This window comes from Podarcis liolepis (assembly GCF_965112155.1).
Source record: "Podarcis liolepis genome assembly, chromosome: 7".
In the NCBI taxonomy this organism is placed as follows: domain Eukaryota; kingdom Metazoa; phylum Chordata; class Lepidosauria; order Squamata; family Lacertidae; genus Podarcis; species Podarcis liolepis.
The window spans coordinates 54,027,454-54,054,924 of record NC_139561.1 but is presented as its reverse complement, the minus strand read 5'-3'; the positions used below and the strand labels follow the sequence as shown (position 1 = coordinate 54,054,924).

Below are 27,471 nucleotides of genomic sequence, written 5' to 3'. Positions count from 1 at the left end.
TTGGGAGGCCAATTCACAGGCCTCCACGTTCAGCACTTGATAACGGTCACATTAAATGCAGGCTTGTATATGACAGGAATAAGCATAGGCAGATCTAATGCCAAAGTTCATCATAACTTCTCCTGTCGACTCCAGCCTACAAAGCTCTTGCATCTGTTCACACATTCAGCTGTGAGTCATTCCCACTGAGCTACTGATCTGTGAAAAATCAAGTGATTGATGTGCATGCGCATAGCTCAAAATCCCACCACAGAGTGCAGGGAATTGGTTTTGCAACACAACCCTGCACCGCAGCAGAATGATATGGAAAGAGCTGACCAGGAGATAGAAAACTGCTGGTGTTTCCAGGAACAAACTCTCAGCTAAATAAGCTCCAGTAATGAAGGGATGCAGCCAAGCCGTTTGACATGGGAAATCACCATGCAGCTCAGCTAGACACTCAGAAATGAAGTCTACCAGAGAAGAACTAAGAGTCACATGGGCTGGATCTAGATACATCAAAGAAGTGCTTCAGCTTAAAGCGTTGTAAATTTAAACAGGGAAAACAGGTAGAGAAAAGCGGGACTCCATGTTGCCATCTGGTGGCACAATGTTATATCGCACATACAATGCATATAAATCAGTTTTTCTTTACCAGTCTAGCTGAGTCCATGGACTATTCAGAACAAGTTTGCTCCCCTAACTTAGGCACCTTAATGCCACAGTTCAAAGACAGTCCTTATGCTTCAGGTGATTATCATTCTCTACAGTAGGCATGGGAAGACAGCTGGTTTGTGGGCTCTACCTTGTTTTTTAAAATAAAGACCCTGAGGTCCAGCAACTGGAACCAGGCGCACAATGGCAGCTTGGGAGGGGTGGCAAAGCCAGTTATCTAACTGTGTTCTAAAAACTCTATGATGGGATGATCTGCCATAGACAACTTCAAATCTACATCCTGAGTTATTGCAGGTCATTATTCTAATTTAGGGTCAAAGGGCTTGGTTGTTATGGGGACTGCATTTTTATTTTTAAAATTTATTTTGGGAAATGGTGTAGGCACTTTACGTGTTTGGGAGGGGTTCTGAGCCTCACTAGTTTTTCTTAGGTTATTTCCGTGGTGTCCATAACTGTTTTTTAGACCTCCAAATATGCACCTGCACCCAGAGCAGACTGCTAACCTCTGATGCAAAAGAAACAATGCGCTTAAAGTAAGCAAGAGCTGCTTTGTTTTCTATGGGGAAAGCGTGGCTTTGTAAGAACAGCAAAAACAAGGAGTTTCACACTCACAGGACTGTGAAAGTGGTACCTTGGTCAGCAGCCGGACATGCCAGAGGGCCACTGTGGGAAGAGTGCCAGGAGATGCCACATCCTACCCCAAACTGGCATGATCACCAGTGTTGCTTCTCTGCATCCTTCTTTCACATCCGGTGTTGGCTATTGGAGACATGAGATGGCCAGGGACCACTGCAATGGCATCATCAGGGATGCCAGAAGGTTTTCCTGGGCCTTCTACATTGCATTCAGGTTGCAACCCTTGCATTAACACTCACCCAACCCCAAAACTATATTGACAAAAGCTGCTGCCTACACACATGTATTAACTTAGCCTAGCCCACCTCACAGGGCTGTTGTAAAGGGTGGGGAATACACAGCCTTTTGCTCCTGGGTGGAAAATCAACGTACAAATATATAATGCCGCTGACATATCATATAAACAAACCAGAAAAAGGAGCCTCCTTGCTTTAACCACAACGGTTACATAGTCCTGATATTTGCAGCAAAACACCAAAACAAACAGGTTTGCCGACCCTAATAAATAACAACAAGGGGAAAAAGTTGTGCCATTTCGCAATTTTGGCATCTGGATGGCCAAGTCTCAGTCTAGCCTTCCTCACTTCAGATGTTCCCCTACCAACCCATTGAGGACAGTGGGGCTGAGTGAGGATGGGGGTGGGGGGGTGGGGCTAGCAAATGCTGGCCTGCTCTTCTGCAACTGTAACAGCAAGAGGGCAGATGCTTGAATAAGATTCATGTGCAGAGAGTTTTCTTGCAAAATGGAGAGTCCTTTGACTGCGCACCCCGAATGATATTGCCCAGGAAGAAAAGCAGCAACCTTGATCGTTTGCTACCTGCCACTCATTTGTTTATGCCATTAATAGCCAGCCTTATTGTGCAGCTGTCTCCAACCTGGTGCCCCTCCCCACTTGCCTTGGTCCAAAACAGGTGGGGAATACCAGTTTGAAAAACGGTGTTATTGCGGAATGAGCTTTTCCTTCAAAAATCACTTAGTGTTCCATAACACATTCTACCCAGGCAGCAAGACTTTTCATACTGCAATAGCACCCAAAATAATAGTTTCTAATTCAGCAGTTGTATACCTGCTGGTAGAGAGACAATGAGAATGGCTGTGCAAAACGTGCAAAGTAGTTCCAGAATCAGCTTGCATGTGCAACTGGAACATTGCAGTTTACATCCTATAGGCTTATGAGATATTAATTACTTAAATTTATATCCTGCCTTTCCTCCCAAAGGAGCCCAGGCCAGCAAACAACAAGTGATAAACAATTAAAAACATATTAAAAATGTATGTGTACAAGTTGGTGGGTTTTTTCATGTTCCTGTCATTGCTGATAATCTATTTATTGTTGCAACTTATAAATTGAGACCAGCTTACTTGTGAGATTGTCTTACCCCACATATATGCCTGCTTGACCACTTCAATCTGTGGAAGTGTCACTTTTACAGGCGCCACATAAAAATGTTCTGCATATGTAAGATATCAGTCTTTTAGTGTGGCAGCCCCTACACTTTGGAACTCCCTGCCTATTGACACCAAGCAGGAGCCTTCACTGTGTTCTTTTCAGCACCTGCTAAAATCATTTTTTTTTAAGCAAGTCTAACCAGATGTGTAGAATGTGGGTGTATGTTTTAATCTGTTTTCAGTTTTGCTGATTTTGTGATTTGTAGAGTTTCTTTGTGGCTTTTTCGCTGATGTTACTGTATTATTCTCTTTGTAAACCACTTTGAGGGTTTTTAGACAACCAAGCCGTGCATAAATTCTATGAAACAAACCAACGAACAAACCAGCCCACTGCAAATCACTTGTTCCTGGGTTCTCACTTACCCTTCTCTCCTTGTCTCCATATTCCACGCCCAAAGTGTCCATTGCACGGACAATGGCTGCCAGTGACTGGATAGTGTTGCTATAGACCACAGGCTTGTACTGCTTCACATCTTCACCAGAGAAGCCATCTTCGTGGATGATCCTTTGGGAGAGGGGAAGGAAACAAATGAGCTTGTAAAAGTCTGAAATAGTGCTTCATTTACAATGAAGTCATTCCCAAACCAATCCCCAAGGTTTTGCATAGTGTTAAGAGCTGGACAATGGACATTGCTTGCATTGTGTGAAAACTGGCTCCATATAAGCCTGGCTCTGGCTACTGAAAATTCTGAAGCATTCATGGAAGAGAAGGCCGTTGATGGCTATTAGCCATGATGGCTATCTTCTGCTTCCAAGGCTTCAGAATACCAGTTGCTGGAAAGCACAGGAGCAGAAAGAGCTCCTGTGCTCCAGTCCCGCTTGCCAGTGTCCCACAGGCATCTGGTTGGCCACCTTGAGACCAGGGTGCTGGATTAGATGGGCCTCTGGTCTGATCCAGTAGGCTCTCCTTGGGTTCTGTCCCCTGGAGATGGTCACAGAAAGCTGGTGGGGATGTCAGAGATGCTGGCCACATTCTTCCCTCTGTTGTTTATCAGTGCTCATCTGATCTCTCCATAGCTGCTAATTGTCCTTGCTCCCCCCTCCCAACCCTTAGGGGAAATTAGCAGCTAAAGGAGAGAGATAATGAGCACAGATAAACAATCAGCGGCTCTGTGGTCCCCTCCAGCGTCCTCTGCTCATCTCTGAGGGATTCTTCTGAATTCACAACACTCGAAGCCTGGTTTATATGTGGCTTCGTTTCATGTGTCAAGAAGGGGTGAAGAACATGTGCCCCCTCCAATGATACTCAACTACAATGGCCAGTATCCTGATCATTGGCCATGCTTGCTGAGGATGATGGGAATTGGAGTTCAGGAATATCTGGAGGGTGACCAGCTCCCCACCCCTTCGCATAAAGTGTAGCCAGACTCTCAGAGCATGAACTGTGAGACAAGAGGTCCTTACTTCTGCCATGAAGTCACTACGTGAACATAAGAACAAAAGGAAAGTCCTGTTGGAGTAGGCCAAAGGCCCATATGGTCCTCCATCCTGGTCTTACAGTGACCAACCAGATCTGATGGGAAACGTATAAGCAGGATGATAGCACAACAGCAATCTACCACCTGAGTGATACTGCCTCCAACATACAAAGGTAAAGGTAAAGGGACCCCTGACCATTAGGTCCAGTCATGACCGACTCTGGGGTTGGGGCACTCATCTCACTTTATTGGCCAAGGGAGCTGGCGTACAGTTTCCGGGTCATGTGGCCAGCATGACTAAGCTGCTTCTGGCGAACCAGAGCAGCGCACGGAAACACCGTTTACCTTCCCGCCAGAGCGGTACCTATGTATCTACTTGCACTTTGACATGCTTTCAAACTGCTAGGTTGGCAGGAGCAGGGAACGAGCAATGGGAGCTCACCCTGTCATGGGGATTTGAACCGCTGACCTTCTGATCGGCAAGCCCTAGGCTCTGTGGTTTAACCCACAGTGCCACCTGTGTCCCTTTCCAACATACAAAGAGGCATACAAATAAAATGAATGAATGAAAAGTGAAGGCAGAATATGAATGCAACCAGTGGTAACTGAGGCAAACATGTTGCCCTTCTTTGCAGCTTGTGGTCATGGCGGCAACATTAGGGGGCATTTTCAGCCCTCTAGGCGGAACGCAATGACAATACACCGATGCCTCAGTATCTCCCCCTCTGCCCTTTCAAAATAAACCAGCCAATCTTGCTCAGGTGAAGCTCAGCCTGGCTACTGGGAATAGGCATGCCACAAAATAACAAGAGGACAAGAGCCTGCACCACGACAACTCATCAGCAATTTTCATTTATGGGAATAAGCAAACACATTGCAGATGGCAATCACATGTTGGCACAAACAGCAGGTGGTGCCTGGGCCTGCAGAAACTCTGGAGGGAATTAAGCAAAACAAATAAAACTGTGTACAAGATGGGTTTTGGTTTTTTTTTAAAGGGGGAGGCGCAGAGACCGTGAACACTGCAACAGCTCAAGAATGCACAGAGCAGGAAGACAAGGAGTGTAGCTTAGGATGAGCCCCAAGGGTCAGACAGAGGGACCGGAAGGCTGTATTTGGGCCCAGAGCTTAAAGTTCCCCACTCCTGGCATATGCACTAAAAGGATGGGATAGAAATGTCTCTATGCCTAGATAAAATAAAATACACATCCATTCACATAGCTAGAAAGCAGAGTTCTGCTAACTATATTCTCCAGTCAAAATAAAAAAATTCCTTCCGGTAGCACCTTAAAGACCAACTAAGTTAGTTCTTGGTATGAGCTTTCGTGTGCATGCACACTTCTTCAGATACACTGAAACAGAAGTTGCCAGATCCTTCTTAGTTGGTCTTTAAGGTGCTACTGGAAGGAATTTTTTTATTTTGACTATGGCAGACCAACACGGCTACCTATCTGTAACTATATTCTCCAGAACACCATGGCATCTTGGATAGCTGTTCCTTCTTCCCAATAACAAATCAAACAAATGAATCTTGGATGGTTTCAAAAGACAAATTCAGGGAGGTAAAGGCTGTCAATGGCTACTGTTCTACCTCCACTGTCAGAGGCAATGCACCTTCAAATGCTAGTTTTGGGGAACTGCAGGTGGGTAGTGGCACTCAAGTCCTGTTTGCGGGCTTCGCATAGGGGCATCTAGTGGGGAACTGTGAGAACAGGACACTAGACTAGACGGGCCTTTGGCCTGATTGGGGAGAGCTCTTGTTTTCTTTTGCTGTAAAGTTAAGTGGAGTCTTTTTCGTTTTTGGAAAAAATAAAAATACAGTTGTTGTTTTAAAAGACCTTCATCTTTGGTAAAAATGGCCACTTTCTTGCATAAGGAAGTATACCACAGAATCTGTAGAACTGCAAATTTTGTCTGGGTTTGGGATCATGCATTGTTGTTGGCAATGCAAATTCAGCAGGTTTGCATCAAAATGTGAACTGAATTAACACTGTCTCCTATTTCTAACGGTGCACACGGAAAACTGTAAGAACATATGTGTGTGTGTGTGTGTGTGTGTGTGTGTAGGTGTGTGAGAGAGCTAGAGAGATACTGGCAGTATAACATAATTCCTCTTGCTGATTTGTGGATGCAATTGTACAGTTCAGCATTCAGCTGCTGTTCACTGTGCCCACAAAATTACACCCACAATTGATTGTGAGTGCAAAAAATTGAGGCTGTTTAAGTAATAAATGATTCCTGGTATTCCCTCGTCAGACAGCTGCCTTTGTTTTGAGTCACTCCTCAGAACTCCCTGTTCTAATACATCAAGGACTTCTCTATCCTGGTTGTGGGGAACCTTCAGCCCTCCAGATGTTGCTGAATTGCAACTCCCGTCATCACTGGCCATTGGTCATGCTTGCTGGGGCTGATGGGAGCTGTAGTTCAGCAGCATCTGGAGGACCAAAGGTGTGTGGGAGAGAGAGTGTGCATACAGGTAGAATCATAGAATCATAGAATCATAGAATCATAGAGTTGGAAGAGACCACAAGGGCCATTGAGTCCAACCCCCTGCCAAGCAGGTATAGGGATGTAGGTTAAAGGGGCCTTGTCTGCATCATGCCAAGACACATTCTACTACCACAGGTAGGAGAGAACACTGTCAAAATTCATTGCCAGAAAACAACAAATTCATGAAGTATAGCGCTGCCAATGGCTACTAGTCATGGCGGCCATGTTTTATCTCCATTGTCAGGGGTCGTATGTCCCTGAATACCAGCTGCTGAGAATCTCAAGTGTGGGGGGTGCTGTTGTGCTCTGGTCCTGCCTGCAAGATTCCCACAGGGATCTGGTTGGTCACTGCGAGGAATTGGATGCTGGACTAGATGGGCCCCTGGCCTGATCCAGCAGGCTCTCCTTATATGCAGGGTTTGGTGGTTTCAATTCCCTGGTGGCAAAGTTGACTCAGATTGTAGCCTGTTTACTCTGTTCCATAGAACAGTATGTCAGCATACTGCTGTCTTACATCCCTCTGTTATGATGCAAGAGCTGCATTTGCCAGACTGGCACCTTCCAGATGTTTTGGACTACATGCTAGCTGTGGCTGGTGGGAGTTGAAGCCAAAAGCCTCTGGAGGGTCAGTGAAAGTTTTGTTAAAGTTTGACTGAACCCTGAGACAATACAAGGTATGGTGATGTTGATTCTTCTGCTTTCCAAATTTTTGCATGTTATATTAAATGTTTTCTCTCTTTAAACCTAGGGATCTCTACCTCCCATTTCCATGAGAGCATGGCCTAATTGCAACATACTGTACTGCAGCATCAATGGAAATGGGGCATGTGTACTAGGATTAAAGTGGTGGTGTGGGGGGAGTGGAACTGATGTAGCTGCAAGCAAAACATTTAATGTAACATGTAGCTAGGCCCTGTGATATGCAATGTGCATGTCTTGCTCAACCTGGCAAAAAGCTCCCCCATTCCACGTCCCAAGCTCAGCTCTTACAAAGCTTACCCTAGCTTTATTACTGATAACAATGGCTGCAGTATGTCTTGGCTGAGATATTTTGGGCAGGGAAAGTTACAAATGAAATGATAAAAAAGCCACGTGGTTGGCAATATTGACTATAAAGCTATCACTTGTCGTATCAGTAAGCCCCATCCTTTCCATGAGCTTCAGCTTCTGTGATACCACAGAATGTCCACAAATATCCCTCCTGTTCAAAGAGAAGTCTGAGCCAGATAAAGCTGACACAGGAGATGTTGAGATGGCTACCTAAACCCTGGTCATACAATGTTGAGTTGGGAATGCCCACAATGCATCAATGATCACCTGCAGGGTTCTACTTGTGTTCGAGTAAGAGCCCTACATAGATCTCCCCCACGAAACATGGGAATATCAGGGTCTGAGTGAGCAGGGCCAACCCAAATAGTGTGCGTGCCCCCCCCACTTTTAAATATCAAATGTTGGGTTCATGGAAGCAGAGGATCAGTCAGGCTTGGCAAAGGGAAACCTCACACATGGCCTATAAGGCAGGGCTAGCCAGCATGTTGCCCTCCAGATGTTGATGAACTGCAACTCCCATCATCCCTGCCTGTCAGCCATGCTCGTTAAAGCTAATGAGTGGTGGGTTCTAATAACATCTGGAGGGCATCCCCTTGGCTATGCCACGCCTTAAGGGTAAGGAGAGATTGCGTGCTGTTGGAGAATCCAAAGAGGCATTGGAAGGCTGCATTCCTTAGTCTAATTCAAAATAACCAATTCTGTGGAAGGGTTGGCAAACATTAAAATTTATCCAGCTGTCAAATGCATACTCAGCAAGGTTTAAAGGAGTGCGTTTCACAATCGCAATCTGCCTACTGACAGCCTCATCTACATTCCCTCGGTGTGCACATCAAGTGCTACCAGCAGTAGCGTCCCAATCCTTGCTTATTATTACATTGGCTCATGGTGCAGAATACTTGTAGCCAGGGCTGGGTGGGTGGTGGGAAGATTCAGCTGTATCCCATTGTCTCTTAATGGGCACTGTTTCAAGCAGCACGTGATCAGCTGCTCTGTTCTGACCACAGAGCCTTTGTTAATGCCCATGATTCAAATGGCCAAAGGGCCCAGCTGTCTTTTTCAGAGCCCAGAGGATGGACCCTTAGAAACATAATCTTGGGTTTTGTAAAGCATTCAAATCTCAAGCTGATTCACAAACCCCAGAAATCAGAATATATAAGATGCTGCTGAGAAAGAACCAGAAATCTGCTCAGCAGTGGACTGAGGCCAATGGCCCATCTAGGGCAGCATCCTGTTCTCACAGTGGCCAACTGGATGCCTGTGGGAATCCTGCAAGCAAGGCCTGAGTGCAACAGCGCTCTCCCCTCCTATGACTCCCAGCAGCTGGTGTTCAGAGGCATGATGCCTCCAAGAGTGGAGGCACCAGAAAGGCTGCAATGAAACATTTCAAACAGTTCAGATACATCTTGAAATGGAAGGGAAACAACAACAACCACTCATCCTTAAAAACAACCCATAATGGCCCAAGAAGGCACCACATGGGTTCCACATGGTCACAGTAATACTCAATCTCCATGTCATAACAGTTTTCATCTCATCAAGATCCCAGAGAGAAAACCAGACATGTATGAATTGCCAGCTTTGCACAGTTTCCCTAGGGCTAATGGTAATAACATGAAAAGGAAAGCATATTGATCAGCTCAGGATTTTTTAAAGGGGCGTGTGCAGGGCTTGACAAGTCATAAAGGGATACCTATCTTAGACCAGCAACCATTGAGACCCCAACTCCCCTTCCTCTAAAGATCTGGCACTCAAGTACAGCCTGAGCTGCCCAGAGAACTTTTCATTATGGGATGGTCTACACAGAATATCAATCCACATATTGATGTACGTACATATTGATCTGAGCAACCCTAATCTCCGAGTGGCAAGAGACTCCAGGGATACTTGCCTTTTCTCAGGGTTTGGTTTCCTTGGGGTGAAGGTCCATGGAGGCTGTGGGATCTTTATTTACACATATATACAACCCGAGTGTAGGATGGAGGGGCTCAGAGCATGAAAATCTTGCTTCCCTATTAGGTTCCCAGGGAAGCTCCAAGTCACAGATTTGGGTCTGGCACAGAGCAAGGCATGCCTCTGCTTCTCCAGATTCCAGCATCAGCCAAAACCTCTACTTCTCCCTCTCCCATACAGACCACCTTGGCTTATTGTTTCCCACCTTAATATGATGTGGCATCCATTCAGGTGAGGTGCAGATTTTCTGCAAACCTATCCTCTTATTTAGAGGGACGCGGGTGGTGCTGCGGTTAAACCACAGAGCCTAGGACTTGCCGATCAGAAGGTTGGCAGTTCGAATCCCTGCAACGGGGTGAGCTCCCATTGCTCGGTCCCTGCTCCTGCCAACCTAGCAGTTCGAAAGCACGTCAAAGTGCAAGTAGGTAAATAGGGACCGCTCTGGCGGGAAGGTAAACGGCGTTTCCATGTGCTGCTCTGGTTCGCCAGAAGCGGCTTAGTCATGCTGGCCACATGACCCGGAAGCTGTCTGCAGACAAACACTGGCTCCCTTGGCCTACAGAGCGAGATTAGTGCGCAACCCGAGTCGGTCACGACTGGACCTAATGGTCAGGGGTCCCCTTTACCCTTTTTATCCTCTTATTTGGTGATGTGTATAGAATTCATGCATTTCTTCATAACAAGTACTGTACACCACTAAGGGCCTTGAACTTAGTGCTACATTGAATTCCTTCCAAAATCTCTGTAGGTTTTAATATTTCTTACAAGCCCCACATCAACACCTGATTCAGCAGTTGCCATTAAGTTTCCTAACAGTGTCCCTGAACAGCATTACGCCAGAGGCACTTTCAAATTGACTGGATGCTGGATACTCTATGGAAGGCTCCATCAAATCTGGATCTGGTCCTGATTTCTGAAAGTTCTTTATTATTTAACCTGTGACTCTCATGGCCCTAAACCAGCCTTCCCCAGTCGCCTGCCCTCTGGATGTTTTGAGCTACAATTCCCACCATTCTTGATTATTAAAATCATGTACCCATTGGTGGGTACCGGGCTGGGGAAAGCTGGTTTAGAACCATCAGAGAGGAAGACAGGGTTGGTGCAAGGCATTTAAAAGTTTAATTGCACTGGCCACCACTCGCTTCATGTTACATCAGACTTCTGATGCAATGTTAACAATAAAAACTGTTTTGAACAGCTAGAAAGTTTTTAGTAGGGATAAAACGCCTCTAGTCACAGAAGCCTCACCTGCTCCTATTTTAAAAATTAACCTCAGATTTAGGCCAAACAAAGTTGATTGGAATCTTTTGCACACAAATGACTGGCACCACCTCTCCAGCAACAGGGCTTTCAAAGTTAGCAAAAGGTGAAAGGTTGCACACCCAAAATTCTGCCTCTGTGTGCACAGAGATAATTATATTGTATCAACCTTTGCCAAACGGGTGCCCTCCAGCTGTTCTACACAACAGCTCTCATCAGCCCCAACTCAGGTTGGGTTGGAGAAAGCGGAGTCACGCCATCTGCTCTGCATTCACGATCCAGATTGCAAGAAATGCAAAATGCATAGTTAGGGGTGCTGCTTTGCCAGGAGGTTGAAGGAGGGGGCAGAAGACAGGGAAAGGAGGAGAGCTGGCCAGAGAGCTAAAACGTGGATTAGAAAAACACAGCAGGACTGGATTGTTAAGCGGGGGGATATAATGCAGTGCTGTTTTGGGAGGCAGAAAAGAGAAGAGGCCTGGCAAGAAGGGCACCCCCTTCTCCCACAAAAATGCCTGGAAGGTCTTTCCTTTTCATGGCTTTTTAGCTTTCTTCTTCGTCATGCCTGCCTTTCCTTCCTGCCTGATGCCACGCCCTGACAGCCCTGGGTGGCTCTGGGTCACTCATCCCAACTTGTAGTGATCAGGGGCTGTCTCACCCTGACTCCAATAAAATGTAGACCTCCCCCTCCCAGGTCCAATTTGGACCTTGGATGAATCTGGTCTACAGCTCTAGATTTCAGTAAGTTTTACCCCATGTAGCTGAGCTGAAGCTGCTCTGCCTGGTGGAAAATTTCATCACATTATATTACTGTAGCTCAGACATTGCTAGCTGCTGTCCTCTTGCTGTTTTGAACTACAAATCTTATCAGCCCCACCAAATCTGGTTATGCAGGAAGGAACTAGGTTAGGGATGGCTGTGGTAGTTAGGTAAAGGTAAAGGGACCCCTGAAAATCAAGCCCAGTCATGGGGTTGTGGCGCTCATCTCGCTTTACTGGCCGAAGGAGCCGACGTTTGTCTGCAGACAGTTTTTACGGGTCATGTGGCCAGCATGACTAAGCCGCTTCTGGCAAAACCAGAGCAGCGCACGGAAACACTGTTTACGTTCCCAGAGTAGTACCTATTTATCTACTTGCACTTGATGTGCTTTCGAACTGCTAGGTTGGCAGGAGATGGGACCGAACAACGGGAGCTCACCCCACCGCAGGGATTCGAACCGCTGACCTTTCAATCAGAAAGCCCAAGTGGCACAGTGGTTTAACCCACAGCGCCACCTGCATCCCTCACTGTGGTAGCTACTTGCTCATTTACCTGCAGCTCAGAATCCAGAGTCCTGAACATGTAAAGATGTTTTGCTGTTGGGATGCAAAAGTCAGGAATCACCTCTTGACAGTAGCTTTGTCCTCTGGGAAGGTGAGCACCCAAATATAATTTAGCAATGTCACATATTTTGAGAAGGTGCCTACCTAAGCATAAATTGGTCAAAGGGTGTGCCCTTGGAAGGACAACACCTTCAGTGTCAATCAAAGAGAAGACACTTTGGTAGTTTTGTATCAGAAAAGCAACTGCTCTTCCAAAATAGGGAAATGATACCTTCTCTTTGGTAAAGGGACCAAGTGTCTTATCAGGAGAGCAATTCCTGGAATTCTACAGATTAGAGATGTACAAAAATTTCCTCTCTGAAAGCAATATACTAAGATATACTAATGTTTTTATCACTGTGCCAGTATGGATCCTTCTCCCATGGAGACCTCTGACTACTACTACTAGTACTATTATTTAAATTTCTATTCCACCCTTCCTCCCAAAGGAGCCTAGGGCAGCAAATATCAAAATGTTAAAAATATACATTTTTAAGAAAATGGAATTAAATCATAAAAAACTATTAAAAAGCATCTAGAAACATTTAAAAATAAAACCTCTACAAACAATTGCAAAACAAATGCACATTATAGCCCATAGTATAACTATAGCCCAACCTCAAACAGTACAGAGGGAAGCAGATATTCCTGTTTGCAGCAAATGGATCTGTGTCTTGACATGTGTAATTACACTAGTACCTTGGTACTTGAACAGCTTGGCTCCCGAACAAATCGGCTCCCGAATGCCGCAAACCCGGAAGCAAGTGTTCCGGTTTGCAAATGTTTTTTGGAAGCCGAACGTCCGACGCAGCCAATCGGAAGCCACGCCTTGGTTTTCGAATGGTTTCGGGAGTCGAACGGACTCCCGGAATGGATTAAGTTTGACAACCAAGGTACCACTGTAGTACATGCAAGCATTTAAAAGCAGTGCTCCCCCCCCAAGGGGGTACTCAAGAGTACGCAGTACTGGCACACCTCTCCCTCTCTCTCTCTCTCTCTCTCTCTCTCTCTCTCTCTCTCTCTCTGGTTAAAAAGTGTGGCACTTACTGTAATAATTTCACGGTGAGTACCTGCACCTATTTTTCTAGAAAATGGCTTTTTAGCCATTAAAAGTTAATAACAGGTACAATCAAGAAAGCCCAAAGTATTTCCCACCTTGGCTCCTGCCCTTATTGTCCATTTTAATCAGAATTTGTTATTGTTATTTTTAAAAAGTAGGACTACCACTGAACTACGGCTAGTTCTTGCTCTCTAAAACAGCATCACAACAGGATCGCACCCAACCAAACAGGTTCACTGAGAAACAAGAGTGAAGTATCGGCCTAAGGATGGCTAAGCATGCTCAGTGGCCAGAGACAGATGAGTATCTGCACTAGCATTGGGCGACTGGGAAATTGGGGCGGGGGGAGGTAGCTAGAGGAACAGAGGTGGAGGAAGGCAAGTCTGGCTGGCTGGCACACACAACAGGAACATGCCACACTGCAACTTTCTTGTTGCAGTTTCCCGCTTGAACAGGATTCAAGTGGTTAAAATAAAGAAGTCAAGGCAAGGAGATATTCAAATTCCACAACGGCTATGGGCAAGAGTACAGATTCTGAACATTCGCTGGAGGTAAGTTCACAGTATTTCAAAACAGGACCTGCCAAACACAGCAACCTGCCCCAGCCTGGTGCCTTCGAGATGTTTGGGGCTGATGGTGATTGTGTTCTGAAACATCTGGAGGGCACCAGGTTAGGGAGGCTGAATATAGGGTCTATCAGGGTCACTAAGCAATTTCAGAAACTGGTGCATTTATTTACTTATATTTATTTATGGGAGTATTTATAAACCACCAACTCGTAAGAAAAAATTTCACAGCAGTGAATACCGGAAACACAATCCAAACTGTTAAAACATCATGGAATCATAAAATACAGGGTCAAATGGCCAACAGTTAATTGAGTCTCTAAAAAGGCTTGACAAAACAGAAGCCTTTTCATCATGAGTCAATTTCCTTGCAATGTTCCAGCGCTCCACACTGCATGCCTCACAGGGCAGATATATCCTTCAGCAAGTAAAACAGAAGTCCTGTTAACTTCCCTAGAGCACTTTGAAGTCCATAAAGCCCACTTAGTGGTTAAAACCTCTTTAATTCCATGAGCCACGATGCAAAGGTCCTGCATGGGGCACTCCTTCCAAAGTCACCTATATCAATTCCAGAGGTTGAAATTTTTTTTGCAGAGACTGAGACAGCTGCAGATTCCACCAGCTGCCTGCCAGACTTCAGGCTCTGCGTGTCCTGGGCTACTCAAGGAGCCTTTACCCTCTTTGCTTATTTAATGCAACAGATCACATAGGCTGATGCCAAAATTGGCCAATCTATCTCCAAAATGCCGTTGCATCTCCCCATTCCCAATTTTTGTGTCCCACTCAAGTTGATAAAATAACCCTCTCATTCTCCCAGAGAAAGCAAATCTCATGGGGGGCGGGGGCGGGGATGGTCTCTGCGAGGTAAACATTGGGCTAATACAAATCTTAGCAAAACTGTACTTAATCGGATAAGCCTTCTTGGATTATCTGCCACTATCACCTCTTCCTAGACAGCCATTAATCACCAGCTGATGCCTGGCACCCTTAACTTCCATCCTTTATATATAAACTTGACCAATTGAATCAGCACATATTTGGATCAAGGACAGAAACAAAGGAACAGAACCCTGTGGGGCTGGTTTCCTTTGACTGGAAGAGCAATAAAGATCAACTGCATGTCAATCATGAATTCCAAAATGCATATTAGGAGGAGAGTACCTTTAGATAGGTCAATAAAAAAATGTTACAAAATAGGGTGCACATTTTTGCATTCTCCATAACTCTTCATCCAAGGCTTCAACACTAGCCAATGCCGCCACCCCTCAGGCTCTGTTGATAAGTGTTCCAGAGAAATCAAAAGACTGCATATGATTTCATGACATTTTGGCTGTCCTAATACATTTTGTTGGCCATAATTACAAAAATAAAAAATAAAAAAATAAAATTTCCACCTGGACTTTGGCTTTCAATTATTCAGTCTCCTTGAGTGCATGAGATGTTTTAATCCTGCTTCTTTAAAGAATAGAATGGTCTTTTAGATTTTAATGTATTGGTTTGGTTTGGTTTATTGTAAGTTGCTTTGAGTTACATTTGTAACTCGACTAATAAGTTAATTAATAATAATAATAATAATATGGATTTTGATTTTTTTTCTCAGTCAAACTTGTGTGATATGGAATATTTTAACCCAGGTATTTCAGTCAACAATTTCATTTTCCAGTTCCAGAAGAGCAGTCCTATTAGTTTGTTTGCTATACAAAAAGAAAGAAAGAAAAATTAAAATAAAAAAGAGTCCCATGGTGCCTAAAGACTAACATAATTGTTATGGCAAAAGACTCATTCATGTTTTTAATAGTCAATGACAGCAATTTTCGAAAGCAACTGGAACCAATGGGGCTCCCAACTTTGTAGAGTTCTCTTTCCAATATTAAGAAAAGACATGGAATATTTAGGAAGATAGGAGTCAGAGCAGTGGCCCATTTAGCTTAGATTGCCCATACCACCTGGCAATGGTTCTTCAGGGCTAGGTAGGACTTGGTTCACATTTTAATATAAGACAAACTGAATTTATTCCTCACCCCTTTGGACAGCACAGTGTAGACTTTGCTATCTGTGCGAATCTAAAGAACACACCTGAACACGGATTCATACAGGAAGCTGCTTTTTGCAGAGGCAAACCATTGGGTCCCTCTAACTCAGTACTGTCCACACTGAAGGCTCATTACCTTTGCCCCACGCTTTCTAGGCACAAGTCTGCACTTTGAAGCTGACCTTTAAAGCCACACTTTGAAGTCCGAGCATTTGTTTGTTTTTGCACCGTCACTTTCCCTGCCTGCATGAACCCACTTTTAACGGCTGAATCAGAGCAAATGGCAATCAAGGGAAAACCCGAATTGCTGTCGGTTTAAATTCAGCGTTAAAGAGTCGATATTCCTAGGGAAAGCAGTGGGACAAAAATAAAAAAAAGAAGCACTAGGACATGGACCAAGAAAGTGCAGACTTGTGCCTAGAAAGTGTGGGGCAAAGGATAAGTCAGTACCAAATTAGATAGCAGAGGTTCTCCAGGGTTTCAGAAAGGGATATGTCCCAGCGCCATCTGGAGATGCTCAGGATTGAACCTGTGACCGTCTGCATGCAAAGTAGGTGCTCTAGCACTGCACTACGATCCTTCTCCCCATTTTTCTTTTGTTGCAGTTGCGGAAAGACAACTCTTGCAAGCCATCCATCTTGGCTCAGCTCTTGTGAAATGCATCAATTTCGTCAGCTGGACCAAGGCAGCCACTGAATGGCGGGTGGGTGATTACTTTTGCTCTGTATTTTGTGTGTATTTCAATTCAGCCACTCAGCTGGCGCCTTGCAGTGCCAGCCTGGCATCAACGTGAGAAAAAAGCACAGACTGCATGTGAGAGACCTATCCTCAGTACTAAATCAGAATTGATGGAAGTCCTTGTTTGAAATGCATGCAGCCCATTGCAGGGAATACCAGGACAGGTGCAACATGCAGAATTCCAGGTGTCAAGACCCCATCCTCAACATGGGAAAGCAGGAACCTAGGAAGCTGCCTTAAACTGTGTTAAGATGCTTGCTCCATCTAGCTTGCTCTTGACCACACTGACTGGCAGCTGCTCACAGGTTATCAGGCAGGTCCTTTCCCCAGCCATACCTGGACAAAGGATTGAACCTGGTAGATGTTCTACCATTTAGTCTCCATGCTGAGTATCTCCTGATTTTATCACAGAGGGATCCCTGATGGTATCAAAATGAATTCTACTGTAAGACTCAAAATGGCGGGCCGGTGGGAAGGGGACCGGGAGAGAAGAAAGAAGCAGGCTATATAATTTGCCTGACTTTACCTGTTCCAACATGTAATGGCTACGCTAATGTTTTCATTGCTTTTCTTTTTTCTTCAAATCAGGCCCTGCCTTTTTGGTCCTTCCGAGACGGTTCCAAACTGCCTCTTCTCAGAGCTGCATTGTGATCTTTATGGTCAGCCCAGAGTGGCCCGCGTGGCATCCTGCATGTGCCAAGGTTTTCCGATGAGGGCAGGCAGGCAAGCATTCCAGGGGGCTGTGTCATGCTGAGAGCACGTCAAGGAGATAAAGTGCAGGCAACCAGGACGGAAGAGGCGAGGCTTCTGAGATGCATTCTGCACACCCCCCTCAGCCTTCAACCTAGATTGGAAGGGAAATGGGGAGAGAAGAGGCAGATGCATTTGCAGGGCTTCAGCTCCTCCAGCCCAGAAGCTCATTTCCGGAGTCAAAAAGGGCACAACATCTCGCATCCTTCATCTCCATTTCCCCGTATCTCTGGTTCCCCTTCGCTCGCTCTCCACACAGTGTTGACACAAAAGTCTGCTTTTCTCATCTGGCCTGTTTCGCAGGAGAAGAGGTCAGTAAATAACATCTCAAGGCTCTCTAGAACAAGCAAAAAAGCCTGCAGAAACCAGAGAAGATGTTTTGAAAAACTATCTTTCCTTTTTGCCTCCCTTCTCTGTTCATGTTCAGTTGTGGCCTCCCAGGGCATCGAAAAACATTGGTTCAAAAACCTAATCCCTTTCCCCTGTACATTAAAACAGAAAGTAATACTATACACACCCTGGGTGTACTTGCAGGGGTGACTTTGTTCTCCCCTTTCTGATGCCATCCCATTCTCGTTCTGCTTCCTTATTGTTTGTTAGGCACTCAAAATCAGCCTTTGACAACATGGTGCCCTCCAGATGTTTCCCACCAGCCCCAGGCCACATGGCCAGTGGTCAGGGGTGCAGCATCCTTAGGAGAGCGCCTGTTTAGGGATGGTTGACTAAAGTTTTTAAGCTGGATAACAGCAGAGGAAACTGGCACCCTCTGTAGCCACCTAATTATCCAGAGCAAATGCCACCGGCACGTCTTGCGGAAGTGACTACTCTAAATGGATTATATAGCCTGGAAGGGGGTACTTTCTATTGCCTCTCCTGACAAACAATTTCATTGAATGATCCTGAGCCCCAGTATTCTCTATCCCCTTTCTTCTTACAATTTTACAATTTGATATATTAAATATTTTATAATTCCCTGTGTTACAAATCTCCATGGTTCAGAGGTCCATCATTTCATGAACTACCATGGAAATCGAAAACTATGCTCAGAATGAAGCACTGTACATTCAGCACGATCACAGATTAAGGGCATTTGTGTCATGGATGTCAATAAGAGAGTTAAGCATCTTCCTGTCAGTGGGGCTTCAATATGCTTAGCTTTGGCTAGAAAGCGTCCATTGTGTCGATTTAAATGCATTTGCCTCTACCATTTATACTTATTTGGTAAATTTCCCATTTTATTATAGGTAAGAGGCTTCCTCTTTGACATATATTGCAGTTTTCTCTCTGTAGGAATCCTGTATTTTTTATTGGGTAATAACTCAATGAAGGTACAGTCCATTCAAAAAAAGGTAACAGTCCAGAAATGGTTCCAGTGTGTGATGAACAGCTATTCTCATGAGCCTCAGATAAGGAGAGGGGAATTTAAATAGGAAAAAAAGAGAGAAAGTTATGTTCCTTCCCTTTATATCTGGCACTTTCCAAGACAGTCTTGTGATCTGGGGCAAGGAAAGTGCCCCTAGGAAAGGAAAGCAAGGCAATTCGCCGTGGGAAAGAGGTGGGGGGAAAGGTATAAGATGTTGCAACTTTGTAGTGCAGGGGTGGGGAACCTCAGGTGCACAGCCCCCCCCCCCGGCCCTCAGGACTCTCTTCAGGCATACTGCCATCCCTTAGGCCACACCCCTCCCTGCTTCACGGCCTGAGTGCTTTTGCCTGGCTGGGATGCTTCCTTGAACTCTGAACATGGCCCTTCTTTGTCTGGATGGAATAAAGAGAGGTGCATGGGTGAGTGTCTGTGGAGACCTGCCTACTGTACAACAGTGAAATTTATATTTGTTGCTCTGCCTCCTTTTGTTTCTGGCCCCACTGACCACTCGCATGTGCCCCTCCCGCTGAAGGTCGCCCAGAAGAGCACTTGGCCCTTGGCCTGAAAAATCTTCCCATCCTCTGATGTAGAGCCAGGAAGGAAAGCGGAAAATAAGAGTCAGAGACTCTAAGACACCACAGAACGGGTACTAAGCACAAAAGCTGCAGACACTCCTGCTTAACATTCATTGTCAGCTGTGTGCTAAGCTCTGAAGAGAATACAGACAATGTCCTTCCTCACTCCATTCCCCCACACCAAATCTACAATCTGATGGTCAAACGGCACATGATGGCAACAGGCCCATTCGTTTCCATTCAGAGCCTGCCCTGATCAGTGGGTGGCAGTGAGGGAGAAATCTGACGCACTTCGCACTTAAAGGTGAACTTACTTAACTGTCCACTTTATGAAACAATACGCAAACACAGCTTTCCTCTGAAATTCACACTTCTCCGAATTTTGCTGTGCAGATCTCCAGCCAAGTAACGCTTACAATTCAAGGCACTGGTTTTGTACTATAAAGCCTGAGGACCCCAATATCTCAAGGACCACCTCTCCCCACATCAATTGACCAGGGTCTTGTTTACAAAGATTCACATGTATTAGGAGAAAGCATGGATATGGGGGCAGACCTTCTTCCTCCCCAAAATCAACAGATTGATGTGGAAATGGGTTGAACGTCGCTTAAGGTTGGAAAAATGAGAAACAAACAGATTTGTCCTTCCCTGGATAGATAGCCCCAGAATTCCCTGCTCCAAGAGAATTGAGGAACCCGATTTTGTCTGCAGTATAGCTAGATCCTTAGAGAGCCATAAAAGTCATTCAGATTTGTCATGGGCACATTCCCTTAGATGCTTAGCCCAGTAGACTGACCTTGTGGTCCTCTAGATAGGGCTGGCTTTCGGTTGAACAGAAGCCAAACCTGTCCTTTTGACAGGGAGAGGGCAAAGAGACACACACACAGAGAGAGAGGCGTAGGTCCTATCACAGTGTCACCCACTGTGCAAGAGCTCCAGAAGGTCTGAGGAGAAGCCTGACTGTGGCTATCCCGATCTCTGCACAAAATGAAGAGTTCTCATTATTTCTCGGGTAATGTTACATAATTGCATTCTGATGAATTACTCGTTCTACTAATCCTCTTAGAGGTTTCTCATAGATGGATGGGGGTGGGGAGGGGGGGCTGAGGAGCTTGTGGATGATCCCTGCTCTTCCAATTCAGCTTCCTCACCTTGTCTCCAGCGCTCAAATGGAGGCTGGTGCTTTAAAGCTTCTCTCTCTGCAAATCAGCCTTTAAACTGGACGGAAATAAAAGCAGCTTTGTAATGTCCCCCCCTCCCCGCTCCTCTTTCAACAATTCCGCCTCCTTATGTAAACCCCTAAGCTGTCATCAGCCACCATAAAAGCCCAGAACGCAAGACAAATTGGATCAAATGTCCATTTTGCTGCTACAGCCCATTGATAACATACCCATTCTTTTTATTCCTATCAAGCTTGAATTGACAGCGGATGAAAATGGATAAGGTGGCATTGGCTCCCCTCCCTGCAAGGACTGGGGTTTAACTACTTTGCCTCCAAGAGTGTGCTGTGTGTCTTATACAATACTGATGTACTCAATATATGTTTGAAGGTGGTTGTGCAGGAGTAACCTCCAGTAACTTGTATATGGTGGAAGGCAAGGTGGGGAGGCTAATCACATTAGGTTCCGGAGAAGGAGCATTCAGATTCTTGTCTCCCTACATCAAAAGAGCTGTCAAGAGAGGGAATGACTTCATGGACCATTACTGTTCAAGCCAGAACAGGTGACCTCAATCTGAACACAACTCATCACTCCAGAGCACACTCTATACACATGTAGCCAGCATGGTGCCCTCCAGATGTGTTGGACTACAACTCCCATCATCTCTGACTATTGTTCATTGTCCTGCCTCTCCCTATCAGACTCAGAACTCAAACTATCACCTTGATTTGAAGGTTTAAAGGTCTTATTCAATAAGTCAATACAGTCTCCCAACATGGTCTACAACTACGTAAGGGGGGGGGGAAGGTAGACGCATTGTACAACCATAAATCTTTGAGCTAGCGGGGCATGTTACTCAACACCACAGTGGTACCTCTGGTTATGAACTTAATTTGTTCTGGAGCTCCATTCTTAACCTGAAACCATTCTTAACCTGAGGTACCATTTTAGCTAATGGGGCCTGCTGCTGGCATGCGATTTCTGTTCTCATCCTGAGGTAAAGTTCTTAACCCTGGGTTAGTGGAGTCTGTAACCCAAAGTGTTTGTAACCTGAGGTGTTTGTAACCTGAGGTACCACTGTACTTTGGATGCAATTCTTGAAAGGGATCATAATCCTCTGACATTTACACACACACACACACACACACACACACACAAACCCCGGATTGGAAAATCCCAGATCTTCTTCAGAGGACCTTATCCAGGTGTCATGTTTTTTGGAGCTTGTGGAGGGTGGGGTGGAGCTGTGTGTGAAGTATAGCACCCTCCTCCATATAGCAGCAGGATAGTACCTATTTTAATGGGGAATGAAATGGTTTACAGGCTTGGTAAAATACAAAAGAGGGGTTGCATGGAGTCAGAAAGACATCAGATAGGCAAAACATTTCATAGCAGGGAAGCAACCACTGAGAAGGCCCTCCAGAACATAAGAATACCTGGGTAGGTGTAGGTGTCGCAAAGCTATATAGCCTTAGGCAATCTCTTTAAGATTCTCTGTATAGAGTTACTAATATAGGCCTACTTTAAGCGCCAAGTGGATGCCTCCAATATCCATTCATTTCCCATGTTGTCAGAAGTAAAGACTGAAACTCACAGATTCTTAAAACAAGGAACATGGTACCATTCTCTTCACCTGAAGCCTTCAGATTTTATAAACCTGCCGCAGGGCCTGAATGGAAAGAAAGCTTTGCTTGGGTTTTGTCTCTTGGACACAAAGCTCAACAAAGAGGAAGGAACAGTGCAAGTCAGTTCACTCCTTAATGTGATGGAAAAAGAAACCAGCAATGTCTATAAATCCTCTACCTTTGCCCTAAACACAACTATGGGACTGTTCTAGCAAAGACTGATGCCCAGCATCATCCCCAAGATGAATGAGCTTGATGAAGGACCTGCTTCTGTCAAAAAGCGCAGGAGGCCTTTGGAGAAACTGTTGAGTCGTTTGTCAGCATATATGAATATGATGAGTATTGCGTAACATTTTAGAGAGAGAGATTGTTGCTTGGAGTTCTAGACAAAGGGCTTTCTGAAAGGAAAAAGTGGCGCCTGCAACAAAATATTGCAGCATGCAGTGCTGCTTTTCAGGTTTACAGTCATTCAGTTTCATCTCCCCCTGTTATTTAGGTCTTTTCATCGTCCTCCTCCTCCATCAGTCAGAAATCCAAGCCTACTAATCATGTTCAGTTATCATTGAGCTGTTTCTCTGCCCCTGTTTTCCCCTCTATTTTTTGGTGCTGGGTGAGGAGCTCATGCTGACCTTTCCTCTCATGGGAGCCCAGGGCTCACAAAACTACAATATATACCTTTAAAAAGCCCTTTAAAATACTTCCATAAAAATAAAACTAAAACCAGCAGCTGAGGTGGCAATAGACATTTACGTCTCAAAGGCCAAAATTACAAATATGTCTTTAATCTGGTCTAAATGCCAACAATGTGGGGGACACAGCATCACCCCAAGAAGGGAGCTTCACAAATGGGGCATCCCCACTAAGAATATCCTGCCCTGAATCACCACTCCATAGGCCTTTCTCATGGACCACAGTACTAACAGCAGATCTCAAAGTGAGGGCTGGCAGCTGCAAGGAGGCGGCGATTCTGTAAGTAATTGGTTTCTCAGTTAAGTCATCCATCAACTTCACATACAATTCAGTTAATAGAGGACTTTAACTTGGATGCCCTTAGCATGTTTGTGAAGAATTAAGTCCTGTGTTAATTGCATCGTTTTGTTGGCACCCGTCTGTCTCGGGGAGACAATGGAGGAGTGCACTTTTAGGGGTAAAATCAAACTGTTGGGAGAGTTAAGAGTGTCTGCTGCGGCTGTAGAGGGGTTGAGTGAGGGTTAGGATCCTGGTCTCCCATGTCTTAGTCCACTAGACAACACTAGCTTTGGGGACAACTGTTTTGTTCAAAACCTATTCAGGATCCTGCTTGTGGGATGCATTCCCCAAGGAAGCTCACATCTTTATGTGCCAGGCAAAACCAGAATGGCTGGAGCAACCCATTCAGATGGGTGGGGTATAAATAATAAAAAATATTTTAAAAATTCTTATTCTTCTTCTACCATGTGTTTGGTAAATTAAACAATCTATGAGCTTTTAAACTAGGGGTTATTGTTTTTGTGGGTTACTGCATTTTTGTGTTTTTTTATATTGTAAACCACACTGTGATACGCCTTATACCAGGGGTGGAGAACATCCACCCCAAAGACCAAATTAGGCCCACTGGTCCTTCCTATTTGGCCAGAGAGGTGAGGGGCAGGTAAAGGCACAGCTGGGTCAAAGGCTGTGTACACCCATCACCTGCAAGCCCCAACAATCAGCTGATCGCCTGCATGGCAAAAAAAAAAGTTGGAAAATGATGTCATTTTGATGCCAAACCCTGCCCACTGTCACATCTGGCTTCCAGCGGGTGAGGAAATTAAGGATCTGGCCCACCGGCTGACTCCAGTTCTCCACCTCTGTCTTACCCTGCCTTGGATACTCAGGCACACCCACAAGCAGCAGAGAGGAAAAGTTTGTGTCCACTGGATCATCTCCTCAGTGCCAGGATGGGACTCATGAAAACACGAGGAGGGCTAGAAGTGCATGGAGACACCTGATCTACTACTCAAAGGAGAACCTGTGGACATTGTTTTCACACCTGAAGCCAAACCATGCAGAATCTATACCCTCTTACAAGGCAAGTTTGAAATGGAAAGATTGTGGGAATGCTGCTTAGAGATTATACAGAACATAAGCAGCATATAAATGCTTGAAAATAAATAGCTAAATAACTAAATACCGCATTTTTCCATGTATAACACGCCCCTGTGTATAAGGCGCCCCCTATTTTGGGGGACTCCAAATCAAGAAAATCCCCCTATGCACTATTCGTGTATAAATTTTAACACAAAAACATAGTCTTATACACGGAAAAGTACGGTAACTAACTAACAAACAAACAAACTAAGCACGGGGCAATTGATGAAATCATGCTGTGTGTCAGTATAACTGCAATCATCAAGAAAATAAAAATGTGTTTTAAGGAATCCATCCGTGTAAGTTTAGTGAGAATATGATGTACTTTGCCCACAAGAGAGCCTTTTCCTGAAAGTGACAGATTTTCCCCCAATTGGATGCCTGGAATGGGTCGCAGTGCATATTGATGCTTAAGGCTTAAGCCCATGCATCACCCATTTCTCTGCCTGCTTCTGAAAACAGGCTTCATCACATCCAAATGGCTACCCATGAGCCACCACTTCAAGAAACCTTGTGAAAAACAGATCAGGGTGGCTCTTTGCAGTGCTTCAGAGATGGCCAGGAAGCATTTTGCTGACCACGGACAACAGATAACCAAGCAACTAGGAAGCTCTAATAACAAAATGACCCTGGATTGTTGTGAGGAAAGAAATCCTATGCCTTCCCCACCAGGAACACAGAGACATCTTGTGTGACTGACAGCAACGTTACTCCTCAGATTGTCACTTCATCCAGCTCAGTTATTTGTAAGCCTTTGAAATTTAGAGGAGTGGGAGATTATCTCAACTATTACATGTTTGAAAGGCAATGTTTTACTGAATTTTTTAAAAGAAAGAAAGAGAGAGAGAGAGGAGAGAGAGAGAGAGAGAGAGAGAGAGAGAGAGAGAGAGAGAGAAAGTCATGAGATACTGCCATTGTATAATTTAGGCACTAGGTGGCAGTGGACTTAGTGGCATCACTAAGAAACGTCCCATTCTGCTCTTGCTTAAGAGAGACAATAAAGTTCTTCCTGACTGGTACACTTACTAAACCTTCCTTGCCATGCTGCTTTTAATTTTTGCATGTTGTACTATTTGACTAAATTTGTAATGAGTAGTTTTGTTGCTTTCTAGTAAATTTTTTGCATGACTTTCAAGAATTGCAGGTGAGGAGTGCTGTTGTGCTCAGGACCTGCTTGTGGGCTTCTCATTGGGGCATTTGGTTTGCCATTATGAGAACAGGACACTGGACTAGAGATGTGTGGTCAGTAAAATTCTTAGAGAGAAGGGTCTAAAAATGACAGCCATGACACTGGCTCTATAACCAAAAGCACTGGTGCCCTGCAGCATCCAATAATTTTTCAAAAATGCCTTGCACTTTAAGAGTTTGTTTTCCCCTAAGTTTCTAGCCCTCATGGTTGTAGAAGATTAGCGACAGGCTGACATGCTGAGGTGTAGCACGCCAGAGCCCTCGGCACCTTGCAGGTACAAACTCCACTGGCAGAGTCTGGGAACGTGTGCAATATGTCAGGACCAAGCCGCTAAAAAAACCCTGGCTCTCATTGTAACAATGGCAGGCGGATGTTCCTTTGTCACCAGCCCTCTGGCTGCCAAAGAACTAAAGCAGATGCTTGTAGCGAATGCACGAACTGCCAAAAGGCTATAAATAATTGCTTCCACCAGATGTGAGTGGCTGTCATAACCGGATTCCTGAGCGCAGCCATCGCACAAAGGAATCGAGACCGGCCGCTTGTTCACCGGAGGTGCATGCACCGCTCCTCATTTGGAAGGCAATTAATCAGGACTTTTGCCTTTCAAAATTCATAACAGCAAAAGAATGGCCTCTCCCTCCTCCACTTCAAACCACCTCCCTTTTCCTGGCTGGATGTACAACAAAGCACAGCTAGAGCTTTTCAAAGGATAATAATAAACAAGATTGTTTTGCTCCTTGCACAGTCTATAGCCTGATAACTAAGAGCTGGCCAATGGGCATGCAGTGCACAAGGAGCACTTAAATGATGGGGGGAAGGGGCAGAGTAATTTTCAAACTCCTCCAAGGCTCTGGGAACTCTACATAGATTTCCTGCAGTCACAACTGCATCACAATGTACATTCAAATGTTGGCATTTGGTACAGAATTCAGTCCCTGGCTCACTTGGGTAGAAGGTCCTTCTGAATTACATCTCAACTGGAGCTTTTCCTACAACTCTCTCAGTTTGAGGAGGACCCTTTTCTTCTTAGCTCCCTAGGCAATGCCTGAATAATACACAACCATCTGCATTTGTATGAAAAGATCACTAAGACTCGGGATCGTTCAACAAAATTGTTTGGCAGAAGAGTTAGAAAGACCATAGGAAGCACTTCTTCACACAATGTATAATTTATTTAGAGAATTTCCCACCGCAAAGTGTGTTGATGGCTTCTTGCTTAGACGGCTTAAAAACCGGGGAAGGAGAATTATGGATAAAGCTCCATCATTGGGGACAGTATACGGTATATTTAAATGCTAGAGAGAACTGCAAGGGAGGGCTACCCCTTCCTTGCTCTTGTGGGTTTCCTGGAAGCATCTGATTGGTGAGTGTGGGAACATTGGTCTTCTGATGCTCTTGTGTTGTGGAATTTACGCTAAGTGCATTGGGAGCGAGGACTGCACCGGAGACAAGGTGCTCTTACTAATATTACATGTTCCAAGAAAGCCAGAATCAGCGAGTAAGCTCTGCACATAAAAGGCATCCCCCGAAACAAATGTACTTGAAGAATTCCCTAAGGAGGAAGAGGGCAGGGAGAAGGTCCCAAGCCCTGTGCCCACCTCTATTATACAGAAAAACTGCATTATGCATTAGAGATAGTTCTCTGCACCTCTGCTAGTCTAGACTTGATGTTGTGGACAGAGGAAGGAACAGCCTCTGGGTATGGTAAGTCTCTCATCTAAGAGCTTGGCTTATCTCCACTGCTGCACTTAAAATAATCTCACTGAATCCATATTACACTAATGGCAGTAATAGAAGTTCTGGTCTACCAAGAAATAACCCCAAAGTTAGGAAAAGAAAATCCATGGAGAAAAAGTTCCCCCTTTGCTTTCTCTAAAGATAGTTCCCCCCTCCCCAAATGTATACTCGTTTTATTGGGTAACATTAAAAGCTGTGCTAACAGCCTTCTTCCCCCACTCCACTCAAATATGTTTAATGTTTTTTTAATTAGTGTGTGACATCTGCTAAGCCACTACCTGTCATTGCCCCACCATCTCCT

General features: G+C 44.9%; 1 protein-coding gene and 1 long non-coding RNA gene across 3 annotated transcripts in view; one reads left to right on the top strand and one right to left on the bottom strand.

Annotated features, from left to right (window-relative positions):
• Window positions 1-27,471, bottom strand: part of GNAO1 (G protein subunit alpha o1) — a 164,546-nt gene that overhangs the window by 93,585 nt on the left and 43,490 nt on the right. For both annotated transcript variants that reach the window (XM_083515109.1, XM_083515108.1), the window contains exon 3: window positions 3,104-3,245. In XM_083515109.1, coding sequence (XP_083371235.1) covers window positions 3,104-3,245 — 142 coding nt within the window. The remainder of the gene's footprint in view (window positions 1-3,103; window positions 3,246-27,471) is intronic.
• Window positions 7,246-18,285, top strand: LOC310712271. The gene is made up of 3 exons (XR_014528830.1): window positions 7,246-7,322; window positions 16,530-16,627; window positions 17,251-18,285. It is a non-coding gene; the product is annotated as an uncharacterized lncRNA (long non-coding RNA).